The sequence below is a fragment of the Nerophis ophidion genome, linkage group LG19 (genome assembly GCF_033978795.1).
Source record: "Nerophis ophidion isolate RoL-2023_Sa linkage group LG19, RoL_Noph_v1.0, whole genome shotgun sequence".
Taxonomy (NCBI): domain Eukaryota; kingdom Metazoa; phylum Chordata; class Actinopteri; order Syngnathiformes; family Syngnathidae; genus Nerophis; species Nerophis ophidion.
The window spans coordinates 46,108,889-46,122,864 of record NC_084629.1 but is presented as its reverse complement, the minus strand read 5'-3'; the positions used below and the strand labels follow the sequence as shown (position 1 = coordinate 46,122,864).

Sequence of the window (13,976 nt, the reverse complement as noted above, 5' to 3'; positions counted from 1 at the left end):
GGCGGGGTGTGCCGGGAGCAACGCCGTTGCAATCTAAATCAGGTGGGTGGCACACACACCGGCAGACAATTAATTAATCTCCTCTTGCTGTATAAAAGAGGAGAAGGAGGAGCGATCAAGGCAGAGGGAGTTCGAGAAACTGCAGCAGAGATCGAAGAGTGGAAGCAAAAGAGCGCACGACAACGACGACGCGGCTGACTGAGAGAGAGCGAGGAGCGAGTAGGAGGGAAGGAGCTAAAAAGCGACCAGACCGAAAGACAAAGCGTGTTATTGAAAGAATAAGAGAGATGTCCTTCCTGGGTGGTCCATGCAACCCGCACAATGACGGCTTAGGTCTGTCACACACGGGTACAAGCGGCCCAAATGAGTTTCCTCCACCGGGGTGAGAAGCTCAAAGTAAAGCCGCTGCTCCTCCACATGGAAAGGAGTCAGATGACGTGGTTCAGGCATCTGGTCAGGATGCCACCCGAACGCCTCCCTAGGGAGGTGTTTAGGGCACGTCCAAACCCGTGGAAGAAGAGGGAAGTCTGGGCTGTCCTGCTTAGGCTGCTGCCCCCGCGACCCGACTTCGGATAAGCGGAAGAAGATGGATGGATGGATTGAAAAGTATTTAGACATGAGTAAAAAAAAAGAGGAAAAAAATGTACTGGTAGGGAGGAACCTCGAAATGTCGGGCCCGAATTCAGCCCGGGGCGGCCCTCGACAAGACAAACATCTGTCCGGGTATGATATCCCGTTTTCCGTGCCAGACATGCCAGTTGCAAGCAACGTGTTCACTTGTCAATCCACACCTCCCGCAAAAAAGCGCAAACAGAGACACACACACACACACACACACACACACACACACACACACAGCCGGCGTGAGGACCCACGGGCGCTCTAACGTGGAAATTGAGGCGCCCACACCGAATATGCGTTCTGTACATCAGGGAGTCGTCACACCTCCGACAAGAAGCCGAGCTGTGAAAGTAATGTCTCCGGTTGCGCGTGTAGGCGGCCAGAAGTTGTGTTCTAATTCTCTGTGTTCAGACATTGCAACACACCTGTCAGGTTCGTTCCTTGCCAGTTTGGTTATGTTTTCGTTTTTTTCCTCTGCATTTGTCTTTGTTTTCTGTCAGCGCTCTTATTTTGTCCTGTGTTTCTCCCTGAGCGCTGTTTCCCCTCAGCTATGGCTGATTGGGAATGGCCGCACCTGGTGTCAATCAGCCCACTCCTATTTTAATAATAATAATAATAATAATGGATTAGATTTATATCGCGCTTTTCTATTGTTAGATACTCAAAGCGCTCACAGAGAAGTGGGAACCAATCATTCATTCACACCTGGTGGTGGTAAGCTACATCTGTAGCCACAGCTGCCCTGGGGTAGACTGACGGAAGCGTGGCTGCCAGTTTGCGCCTACGGCCCCTCCGACCACCACCAATCATTCATTCATCATTCATTCACCAGTGTGAGCGGCACCGGGGGCAAAGGGTGAAGAGTCCTGCCCAAGGACACAACGGCAGCGACTTTGATGTCAATAGGTGGGAAGTAGGGATGCACCGAAATGAAAATTTCTGGCCGAAGTTGAATAAAATTTAAAAGCTTGGCCGAAGGCTGAATACTGAATAATGAATGCAGTTTTTCACAATTTTTTAAATATTGCATAAATAGCCTAGAATAGGGCTTCACGGTGGCAGAGGGGTTAGTGTGTCTGCCTCACAATACGAAGGTCCTGCAGTCCTGGGTTCAAATCCAGGCTCGGGATCTTTCTGTGTGGAGTTTGCATGTTCTCCCCGTGAATGCGTGGGTTCCCTCCGGGTACTCCGGCTTCCTCCCACCTCCAAAAACATGCACCTGGGGATAGGTTGATTGGCAACACTAAATTGTCCCTAGTGTGTGAATGTGAGTGTGAATGTTGTCTGTCTATCTGTGTTGGCCCTGCGATGGGGTGGCGACTTGTCCAGGGTGTACCCCGCCTTCCGCCCGATTGTAGCTGAGATAGGCGCCAGCGCCCCCCGCGACCCCAAAAGGGAATAAGCGGTAGAAAATGGATGGATGGATGGATAGCCTAGAATAAATATTTAGATATGTTTTTCAAATAAAGTAATTTTTTATTGAATATTGACATTTTTTTAATATTCCAGTAGCCTTTGCTTTTCAAAAAAAGCACAAGGTTTTTCATTTATATTAGGCCTTCAAACAAAACATGCATTCCAAAACAAAACAAAGTGCATTAAAGTGGATAAACCCACAACAAATGAATTATTGTCCTTTTGGCAAAAGTCTGCTTAGCCACAGTAGATATGCTAATAATGTAAACAGAAGGCTCAAGTAAATATATTCGGTTACCGATAAATCGGTGCATCCCTAGAGGGAGGCGAACCTGCAACCCTCAGGTTTCTGGCACGGCCGCTCTACCCACTACGCCAGGGGTGCCCATTACGTCGATCGCGAGCTACCAGTCGACCGCGGGGGGTGTGTCAGTCGATCTCCAGCCAGGCTTTTAAAAAAAAATAGACCTAAAAATGAGTGATCATCAATCTTCACCAAGACGTCACTTAAATGACATTCACGGTACCGGAGGGTCTTGTGAGATGACGCTGGCTGCTGCAAGATCATTATTATGAAAATATGACCGAGAGGAAGGCGAGAAACACTTTTTATTTCAACAGACTCTCGCGCCGTACCTTCCGTCAAAACTCTAAAGGCCGACTGCACATTTCCTATCTTCACAATAAAAGCCCTGCTTCATGCTGCCTGCGCTAACTAAATACAGAGTCTCGTAAAACTGGCGTGCACAAGCGATCCCTCAGAAAGCTGGCGTGCACAAGTGACGTGCACGCCAGCTTTCCGAGACTCTTATTTTGTTAGCGCAGGCAGCATGAAGCAGGGCTTTTATTGTGAAGATATGAAATGTGCAGTCGGCCTTTAGAGTTTTGACGGAAGTCTGTTGAAATAAAAAGTGTTTCTCGCCTTCCTCTCTGTCATTTTTTCATAATAATGAACTGGCAGCAGCCAGCGTCATCTCACAAGACCCTCGGGTGCCGTGAATGTCAATCAAGCAAGCTACGGAATTTGCCGCCAATGTTTTTCTTGTAAAGTGTATGGAAGCTGGATGAATGAGATGCCAAAAACCAACCACTTTCATGTGGTATTGTACAGAAAGGACAACTTTTTTTCTCCTCCATTTGAAAATGTGGGCGTTATCATCATTACTGTCTGATTCCAATCAATGCAAGTCATCAGAATCAGGTAATACACCAACTTATATTCTTGTCTTTGTGAAAGAAAGACATCTATATGTGTTACACATGCTTGTATTATCATTAAACACATTTAACTTGTTTACAAAAATGTCTCTTTCATAAATAAATAAATATAAATGATATATATAAATGAGGTAGATCCCCTCGAGTTGGTCAATTGAAAAGTAGCTCGCCTGCAGAAAAAGTTTGGGCACCCCTGGTGTGAATGTTGTCTGTCTATGTGTTGGCCCTATGATGAGGTAGCGACTTGTCCAGGGTGTACCCCACCTTCCGCCCGATTGTAGCTGAGATAGGCGCCAGCGCCCCCCGCAAACCCAAAAGGGAATAAGCGGTAGAACATGGATGGATGGACGGATGATTTCATTGCCTAACTTTGATATTGTTATGCTCGATGTTAGTAAAACATGAAAGATGCGCTCGCCTTTTAGGATAGGATCTAATTAGCTGTGAAGATTTGGAAAAAAAAAGGGTCTCTGATTGGGAGTAGACATGACTCCGTGCAGTGCGATAGAAGTCTTAGAGCCTGAAAAAAAATAATGAGCGCACAAGAAAAAGTTGTTATCTCTTTCTGCTCGGATTCAACCGAGGGTCCTCGAGAAAGAAGAAAAATGTCAGGCGAAGCTTTAAATTAAAAAAAAACCAGAAACGCAGCGTGACGTGGAGCCAGATGCACACAATCCCTCCGTCACGATGCAAGCTTTTCTTCAGCCCGTGAAGACCGAGGAACGCCTTTTCAACCACTTTCAAGATTCCACTGATGAAAGACGAGGGAAATGCCATAAAAGAAGAAAAGCAACATCATTTCCCCTTCTTCTTTTTTTTTTTTCTTTCCCCGCCTCCTTTATATAACGTGATATTAAAACGAACGAGCGTTTGGTGAAGAGAACGCTCCTTCAGACCCAATTCAATAAAGTAGAAGTATATTAGTCGAAGGGGAAAATACAGAAAAGCCTTAAAAAGCTGACAATAGCGCGTGATAAGAGGAGCTTTTTATCTCTTCTCTGACACCGCGTGCAAGATAAAAGCAATTGTTAAAGATGGACTCTATTCCAAGTCTCCGAGCGAGTCGTCCTCAGTAATTAATCCATCCCGGGCGGCCTCCACTACAGAACCCTGGACACTTGTGGTGATATCATACACGGTGGACCTTGGTCTACATCACGGCCGCACTGTCGGAGTTAGTTGTTGGCGAACCCCAGGATGCAGAGATGGAGGCAGGCATTGAACAGGAAAACATTATTTCATTAAAATAACAGAACAAGAACAAACAAAAGGATACTAAAACAAAGCGCGCACGAGGAGGATAACAAACTAAGAGAGCTAGCATGGGAGCTAGAAAACAAAAGGGCCTAGCGGGGTAGCGAGCAGGAAAACAGAAGTCGTTATGTGTTGTATAAAAACAACAGGGAACAAAAGACAGTAAGCTACAAACTGCTACCAAAATATAGCTTACCGCTACGCTGCAATTACACGACAGGAGCGACACGACGTGATGCGACAGGAGCGACAATACATGACAATAATCCAGCACAGACTGGATGGGACGGCTTGGCGTAGCACAGGGGTGCCCACACTTTTTCTGCAGGTGAGCTACTTTTCAATTGACCAACTCAAGGGGATCTACCTCATTTATATACATCATTTATATTTATTTATTTATGAAAGAGACATTTTTGTAAACAAGTTAAATGTGTTTAATGATAATACAAGCATGTGTAACACATATAGATGTCTTTCTTTCACAAAGACAAGAATATAAGTTGGTGTATTACCTGATTCTGATGACTTGCATTGATTGGAATCAGACAGTAATGATGATGACGCCCACATTTTCAAATGGAGGAGAAAAAAAGTTGTCCTTTCTGTACAATACCACATGAAAGTGGTTGGTTTTTGGCATCTAATTCATCCAGCTTCCATACACTTTACAAGAAAAACATTGGCGGCAAATTCCGTAGCTTGCTTGATTGACATTCACGGCACCCGAGGGTCTTGTGAGATGACGCTGGCTGCTGCCAGTTCATTATTATGAAAAAATGACAGAGAGGAAGGCGAGAAACACTTTTTATTTCAACAGACTTTCGCGCCGTCCCTTCCGTCAAAACTCTAAAGGCCGACTGCACATTTCCTATCTTCACAATAAAAGCCCTGCTTCATGCTGCCTGCGCTAACAAAATAAGAGTCTCGGACTTGTGCACGCCAGCTTTCTGAGGGATCGCTTGTGCACGCCAGTTTTCCGAGACTCTGTATTTAGTTAGCGCAGGCAGCATGAAGCAGGGCTTTTATTGTGAAGATAGGAAATGTGCAGTCGGCCTTTAGAGTTTTGACGGAAGGTACGGCGCGAGAGTCTGTTGAAATAAAAAGTGTTTCTGGCCTTCCTCTCGGTCATATTTTCATAATAATGATCTTGCAGCAGCCAGCGTCATCTCACAAGACCCTCCGGTACCGTGAATGTCATTTAAGTGACGTCTTGGTGAAGATTGATGATCACTCATTTTCAGGTCTATTTTTTTTTAAAAGCCTGGCTGGAGATCGACTGACACACCCCCCGCGGTCGACTGGTAGCTCGCGATCGACGTAATGGGCACCCCTGATTCACACCATCGGGAACACATAAAACTCCGGGTGCGGTATCATTGCACCACTTTCTGGACCCCATAGTCAAGACTCCTAAAGGGTTCCCATTCAACCCGTAACTAGGGTTCCACGGCAGGGGTCGGCAACCTTTTTGAAACCAAGAGCTACTTCTTGGGTACTGATTAATGCGAAGGGCTACCAGTTTGATACACACTTAAATAAATGACCAGAAATATCCAATTTTCTCAATTTACCATCCATCCATCTTCTTCCGCTTATCCGAGGTCGGGTCGCGGGGGCAACAGCCTAAGCAGGGAAACCAAGACTTCCCTCTCCCCAGCCACTTGGTCTAGCTCTTCCTGGGGGATCCCGAGGCGTTCCCAGGCCAGCCGGGAGACATAGTCTTCCCAACGTGTCCTGGGTCTTCCCCGTGGCCTCCTACTGGTTGGACGTGCCCTAAACACCTCCCTAGGGAGGCGTTCGGGTGGCATCCTGACCAGATGCCCGAACCACCTCATCTGGCTCCTCTCCATGTGGAGGAGCAGCGGCTTTACTTTGAGTTCCTCCCGGATGACAGAGCTTCTCACCCTATCTCTAAGGGAGAGACCTGGAAACTCATTTGGGCCGCTTGTACCCGTGATCTTGTCCTTTCGGTCATGACCATAGGTGAGGATGGGAACGTAGATCGAGCGGTAAATTGAGAGCTTTGCCTTCCGGCTCAGCTCCTTCTTCACCACAACGGATCGGTACAACGTCCGCATTACTGAAGACGCCGCACCGATCCGCCTGTCGATCTCACGATCCACTCTTCCCACACTCGTGAACAAGACTCCTAGGTACTTGAACTCCTCCACTTGGGGCAGGGTCTCCTCCCCAACCCGGAGATGGCACTCCACCCTTTTCCGGGCGAGAACCATGGACTCGGACTTAGAGGTGCTGATTCTCATTCCGGTCGCTTCACACTCGGCTGCAAACCGATCCAGTGAGAGCTGAAGATCCTGGTCAGATGAAGCCATCAGGACCACATCATCTGCAAAAAGCAGAGACATAATCCTGCGGTCACCAAACCAGAACCCCCCCATAGTCAAGACACCTAAAGGGTTCGCATTCACCCCGTAACTAAGGTTCTACAGCAGGGGTCAGCAACCTTTTTGAAACCAAGAGCTACTTCTTGGGTACTGATTAATGCCAAGGGCTACCAGTTTGATACACACTTAAATAAATTGCCAGAAATAGCCAATTTGCTCAATTTACCTTTAACTCTATGTTATTATTAATAATTAATGATATTTATCTTTGTGGAAACACTGATCATCTTAATGATTTCTCACAATAAATATATATTTTTGATGACATGTTTTAAATAGGTTAAAATCCAATCTGCACTTTGTTAGAATATATAACAAATTGGACCAAGCTATATTTCTAACAAAGACTAATCATTATTTATTCTGGATCTTCCAAAACAAAAATTTTAAAATAAATTCAAAAGACTTTGAAATAAGATTTAAATTTGATTCTACAGATTTTCTAGATTTGCCAGAATATTTTTATTTTATTTTAATCATAATAAGTTTGCCGAAATATTTCACAAATATTTTTTGTCGAAAAAACAGAAGCTAAAATGAAGAATTAAATTAAAATGTATTTATTATTCTTTACAATAAAAAATAAATTTACTTGAACATTGATTTAAATTGTCAGGAAAGAAGAGGAAGGAATTCCATTCATCCATCCATTTTCTACCGCGGTGGGGCGCTGGCGCCTATCTCAGCTACAATCGGGCAGAAGGCGGGGTGCACCCTGGACAAGTCGCCACCTCATCGCAGGGCCACATTTAAAAGGTGAAAAGGTATATGTGTTTAAAAATCCTAAAATCATTTTTAAGGTTGTATTTTTTCTCTAAAATTGTCTTTCTGAAAGTTATAAGAAGCAAAGTAAAAAAAAGAATGAATTTATTCAAGCAAGTGAAGACCAAGTCTTTAAAATATTTCACCGTCATCTTTCGGGAATACAAACAAGGAAACACCGGCTGTGTTTGTGTTGCTAAAGGCGGCCGCAATACACCGCTTCCCCACTTACATCTTTCTTCTTTGACGTCTCCATTATCAATTAAAAAATTGCAAAAGATTCAGCAACACGGATGTCCATAATAATGTGGAATTATGCGATGAAAAGAGACGACTTATAGCTGTGAACGGTGCTGGACTTAAATGTCCTCTACAATGCGTGACGTCATCATACCGCGACGTTTTAGCATGATGCTTCCGCGCGGAATTTAAAATTGCAATTCAGTAAACTAAAGCGGCCGTATTGGCATGTGTTGCAATGTTAATATTTCATCATTGATATATAAACTATCAGACTGCGTGGTCAGTAGTAGTGGCTTTCAGTAGGCTTTTAAGTGCGCCTTATAGTCCGGAAAATACGGTCTTGGTAGATCAGGCTCCAAGTGTCTTATTTTGTCCTGTTTTTTCAATGTTTTACTATATTATTGGTAGCAACTGCGTACAAACCACGTTTCCCGACAAGGCGAAGGCAGCTGATCGGGCCGAGCTGAGATTTTTATTTCTTTTCCCTCCAACAACGGTGGAAGCATCCGGCGGTCGTGGGCGGCCGGTGGGAGAAGGCAAGAGAGTCACAGCTGCCTCTTTGACCGCTGCAGGAGGAACGACGCAAGCTCTCCGCTCATGTCTACGGTAAGAGCCGACTTATTACCACCATTGTCTCACCGAAAACCTGCCGGTTGACATGTGGTAGGGAACCATGTTCGCTTGACCGCTCTGTTCCATAGTAAAGCTTCACCGTCATCTTTCGGGAATGTAAACAATGAAACACCGGCTGTGATTGTGTTGCTAAAGGCGGCCGCAATACACCGCTTCCCCACTTACAGCTTTCTTCTTTGACGTCTCCATTATTAATTAAAAAATTGCAAAAGATTCAGCAACACAGATGTCCATAATAATGGGGAATTATGGGATGAAAAGAGACGACTTATAGCTGTGAACGGTGCTGGACCTAAATGTCCTCTACAATGCGTGACGTCATCATACCGCGACGTTTTAGCATGATACTTCCGCGCGAAATTTAAAATTGCAATTTAGTAAACTAAAAAGGCCGTATTGGCATGTGTTGCAATGTTAATATTTCATCATTGATATATAAACTATCAGACTGCGTGGTCGCTAGTAGTGGCTTTCAGTAGGATTTCAACTGCACCTTATAGCCCGGAAAATACGGTCTTGGTAGATCAGGCCCCAAGTGTCTTATTTTGTACTATTTGTTGAATGTTTTACAATATTATTGGTAGTAGCTGCGTACAAGCCAGGTTTCCCGACAAGGCGAAGGCAGCTGATCGGGCCGAGCTGAGATTTTTTTTTTTTTTCCCTCCAACAACAGTGGAAGCATCCGGCGGTCGGGGGCGGCCGGTGGGAGAAGGCAAGAGAGTCACAGCTGCCTCTTTGACCGGTGCAGGAGGAACGACGCAAGCTCTCCGCTCATGTCTACGGTAAGAGCCGACTTATTACCACCATTTTCTCACCAAAACCTGCCAGTTGACATGTGGTAGGGAACCATGTTCGCTTGACCGCTCTGTTCCATAGTAAAGCTTCACCGTTATCTTTCGGGAATGTAAACAATGAAACACAGGCTGTGTTTGTGTTGCTAAAGGCGGCCGAAATACACCACTTCCCCACTTACAGCTTTCTTCTTTGACGTCTCCATTATTAATTAAAAAATTGCAAAAGATTCAGCAACACAGATGTCCATAATAATGGGGAATTATGGGATGAAAAGAGACGACTTATAGCTGTGAACGGTGCTGGACTTAAATGTCCTCTACAATGCGTGACGTCATCATACCGCGACGTTTTAGCATGATACTTCCGCGCGGAATTTAAAATTGCAATTCAGTAAACTAAAGCGGCCGTATTGGCATGTGTTGCAATGTTAATATTTCATCATTGATATATAAACTATCAGACTGCGTGGTCAGTAGTAGTGGCTTTCAGTAGGCTTTTAAGTGCGCCTTATAGTCCGGAAAATACGGTCTTGGTAGATCAGGCTCCAAGTGTCTTATTTTGTCCTGTTTGTTCAATGTTTTGCTATATTATTGGTAGCAACTGCGTACAAGTAAATGTAAATGTAAATGAGGCTTAAGGATTCAGGCTTCTGATTGGCCGGATCGATTTTCACAGCCATATAATACGTTAATTGGTATTTGGGGGAAAAAAATACACGCTGTCGGTCTCCGTATACCCAGAGTGATTAAAAAAAAAAGAAAAGAAAAGAAAAATGTAAGCTGAGCATTATTCTGCAACCTGCTGCACGGTCCACAGACGAAGCGAAACGCTCCACATGAAATGACACACTCTCCGGTCTAGGACAAGGTCACTCATAAACACACTCAGACGCACGTCACAAATGATTTAGAGAGAAGAAGTGGATACACTAGGACGCAGCAGCTGACACATTTTTCAATGCACAGCCTGAGCTCGCAACGATACGGACGGATTTGTGTTGTATTGTGAAAAATGTTCTGTTTGATGGTGTAAAGTGGTCCTAGAGCTCTTCTTTCAATCGCTGACAATCATTATGAGAAACAGGAACACGTATGTGTTTTTTTTTTTTAGGATTCTAAAGATGATTAAAAAATAACGATTGGAAGATACCGATAATGGGATTCGCCATTGTAGCCTTCAAAGCCCTCGAAAACAACTTCAAAACCCTCCACCAAACTAGTACGCACACACTGCAAGTATTTGTTTTATTTATTAATATTTATTAAGTACACTGGTAGCAGTTATAAGATCAGAATAATTCAAATTTACACAAATTATATTGTATTGGTGGGAATTACTCTGAAATATGGACTATCTTTTTCCTCTAATTTACAGGGACATCATTATATAGAATTTCCCCTCATTTTTTTTAGCAGAAGAGCATTGTGGAAGGGGGGGGCGTGGCCTGCGAGCCTGCCGCGGAACAGGGTGTTGCCAGGACCGGCCTCGAAGACAGTGACAGGTGCATGGATGGCCCAGGTGGGCCTTGTTATCTAATCGCCTTTATTGGCAGCAGCCGTGATGATACGAGTAGTTGGGGAGGCAGCGTTTATTTCATTTATTTATTTTGGGGGTGGGGGGTTAAGGGGGAGGAGTGCATTTATAGAATATTTTTAAATATAAATTATAAATGTATAGAATTCTCAGAAATTCAAGTCTTTCTTTCATATATATATATATATATATATATATATATATATATATATATATATATATATATATTCTTTATCTGCCATCTAGTCTTGCAACTGTCAATGTTTACTTTTGTATGCACAATAAATCAACAAACAAAAAAATCCTGACTTTGGAGCAATGTTCACGGACTCTAGTATGTGGCGCTCTATTAGATGCAATGGTTTTCCGTATTGGGACCATGATTTTGGTCCTAACTTGTTCACCGGTCCTCATATGGAAGGTACTTTTCCTTATTGACGTCTCAAAAAAAGCAGAAATACAAGAACACACACACACACATTCTGGTATTTTTTACCTTCATGAGAAATCCAAAAAATGCCTACCGCTAGTATTATGATAAAAGTCGTAATTCTACTCAACGCGAGTCAAAATTGTGCAAAAAAACTGAACATTTGTGCAATATTATGATACAAGTTTTACTCAATAAGAGTCGCAATTTTACAAGAAAAGCTTAACATTTTGGTAATTTTATGAAAAGAGTCATAATTTTACTCAAAAAAATTCACTATTTTACAGGAAACAACAAAACATTGTCAGAATTTTATGTGACAAATGACATCATTTTGCATTCAAAAGTAATAATTTTACATTTAAAAAAAAGTAATAGTTTTACGAGAAAATATTGCAATATTACAAAAACAGAAATAACATGACAAATAGTTTCCAATTTTATACAAAAAAAGTCGACACATTGTGAGAAAAAGGTAAGCTATTACTTTTGTTTTTGTTTTATAATTTTTTTGATATTCATTATTTACTTCAACTTATGTCCCTATATACATATTTTATTTTTTTTAATTAATTTTGGCCAAATGGGGCGGATTTCAATTTCTTACACACACTTGTTATTTCATATGTTGACCATTCTTGTATTTTTTACCTTCTTGAGACCTCCAAAAAATGCCTACCGCAAGTATTATGATAAAAGTCGTAATTTTACTCAACGCGAGTCAAAATTTTACAAGAAAAACTGAACATTTGTGCAATATTATGATAAAAGTTTTACTCAATAAGAGTCGCAATTTTACATTCACAATAATTCAATCCAATAGCTCAAAAGTGGATATTTGTGCTGTGTGTGTGTGTGTGTGTGCTGTGTGTGTGTGTGTGTGTGTAGCCCACAAAGAGGAAAGGTAGTGGAAGAGTATGCATCTTTCCGGGCCTTCCTTGCAGAAATGGCCTCTGCACACGGAAGCAACAGTAGTGAGGCCTGAAGGGAGCTCGCAAAGTTCCGCACTGCAGCCTCGGAAAAACCCAAATTACAAATTGATGTGTGTGTCTTTAGAGGGCCGATATAAATAGATGTGAATAATGCTGAGGTGGCGCTTTGGTCTCCGGCTTCTTGCTGTAGTCAGTTTAAAAGACCAAACATCTCCTCGGAGGGGAAATCAATGTTGGTCCATCGGCGTACTTTGGAAGAACTTACCCCGTCTTGGCGAAGTTGGTCCAGTAGGTCATCACCACGGCGCTGAGCATGACGTCGTTCTTGGAGAAGTTGCAGTTGAAGAGGTCGGTAGGACCCACCATGGGCACGCCGAACACGTAGGGGACCTGCAGAAACATAAACACACACATACATAGAGTTTAGGCTAAGGGTTGTCCAAAGTGTAGCCCGGGGGCCAATTGAGCCCTGCAGAAAAAGTTTTAAACGGTCTGTAGATCACATTCCAAAAACTATTATTAAAAAAATTTAAAAATTTAAATTTACATTAAAAAAAAATAAAATAGCAAACAGGTGAAATGCCATCCATCCATCCATTTTCTACCGCTTATTCCCTTTTGGGGTCGCGGGGACATGCACCTGGGGATAGGTTGATTGGCAACACTAAATGGTCCCTAGTGTGTGAATGTTGTCTGTCTATCTGTGTTGGCCCTGCGATGAGGTGGCGACTTGTCCAGGGTGTACCCCGCCTTCCGCCCGATTGTAGCTGAGATAGGCGCCAGCGCCCCCCGCGACCCCAAAAGGGAATAAGCGGTAGAAAATGGATGGATGGACAGGTGAAATGCAGCAATGTTTATTCGTAGCAGTCATTGCTCAAACAATAAAAATGTAATTAATATATAATACATATAATGAATATATATGTCATTTTATAAATATACATGGGCTTCACAGTGGAAGAGGGGTTAGTGCATCTGCCTCACAACACGAAGATCTTGAGTAGTCCTGGGTTCAATCCCGGAATCGGGATCTTTCTTTGTGGAGTTTTCATGTCCTACCCGTGACTGCGTGGGTTCCCTCCGGGTACTCCGGCTTCCTCCCACTTCCAAAGACATGCACCTGGGGATAGGCCCCTCCCACTTCCAAAGACATGCACCTGGGGATAGGTTGATTGGCAACACTAAATGGTCCCTAGTGTGTGAATGTGAGTGTGAATGTTGTCTGTCTATCTGTGTTGGCCCTGCGATGAGTGGGTGACTTGTCCAGGGTGTACACCGCCTTCCGCCCGATTGTATCTGAGATAGGCGCCAGCGCCCCCGCGACCACAAAGGAAATAAGTGGTAGAAAATGTGTGTGTGTATATATATATATACATATATATATATATGTATATATATATATATACATATATGTCTTGATTGGATTATCCAGAGAATAGTGCTCGATACCGTGGTAGAGCGCAATATGTATGTGTGGGGAAAATCACAAGACTACTTCATCTCTACAGAACTGTTTCATGAGGGGTTCCCTCAATCATCAGGAGATTGAGGGAAAAAAAAAAAATCTCCTGATGATTGAGGGAACCACTCATGAAACAGTTCTGTAGAGATGAAGTAGTCTTGTGATTTTTCCCACACCTATATATATATATATATATATATATATATATATATATATGTATATATGTGTGTGTGTGTGTGTGTGTGTAGGAAAAATCACAAGACTAATTC

At 43.1% G+C, this 13,976-nt stretch overlaps 1 protein-coding gene across 1 annotated transcript in view; it reads right to left on the bottom strand.

The window, feature by feature from the left end:
- The window catches only part of LOC133538476 (neuroligin-4, X-linked-like), a 130,759-nt gene that overhangs the window by 47,792 nt on the left and 68,991 nt on the right, over positions 1–13,976 (bottom strand). Inside the window, exon 8 of the mRNA XM_061880131.1 lies at positions 12,511–12,635. Coding sequence (XP_061736115.1) covers positions 12,511–12,635 — 125 coding nt within the window. The remainder of the gene's footprint in view (positions 1–12,510; positions 12,636–13,976) is intronic.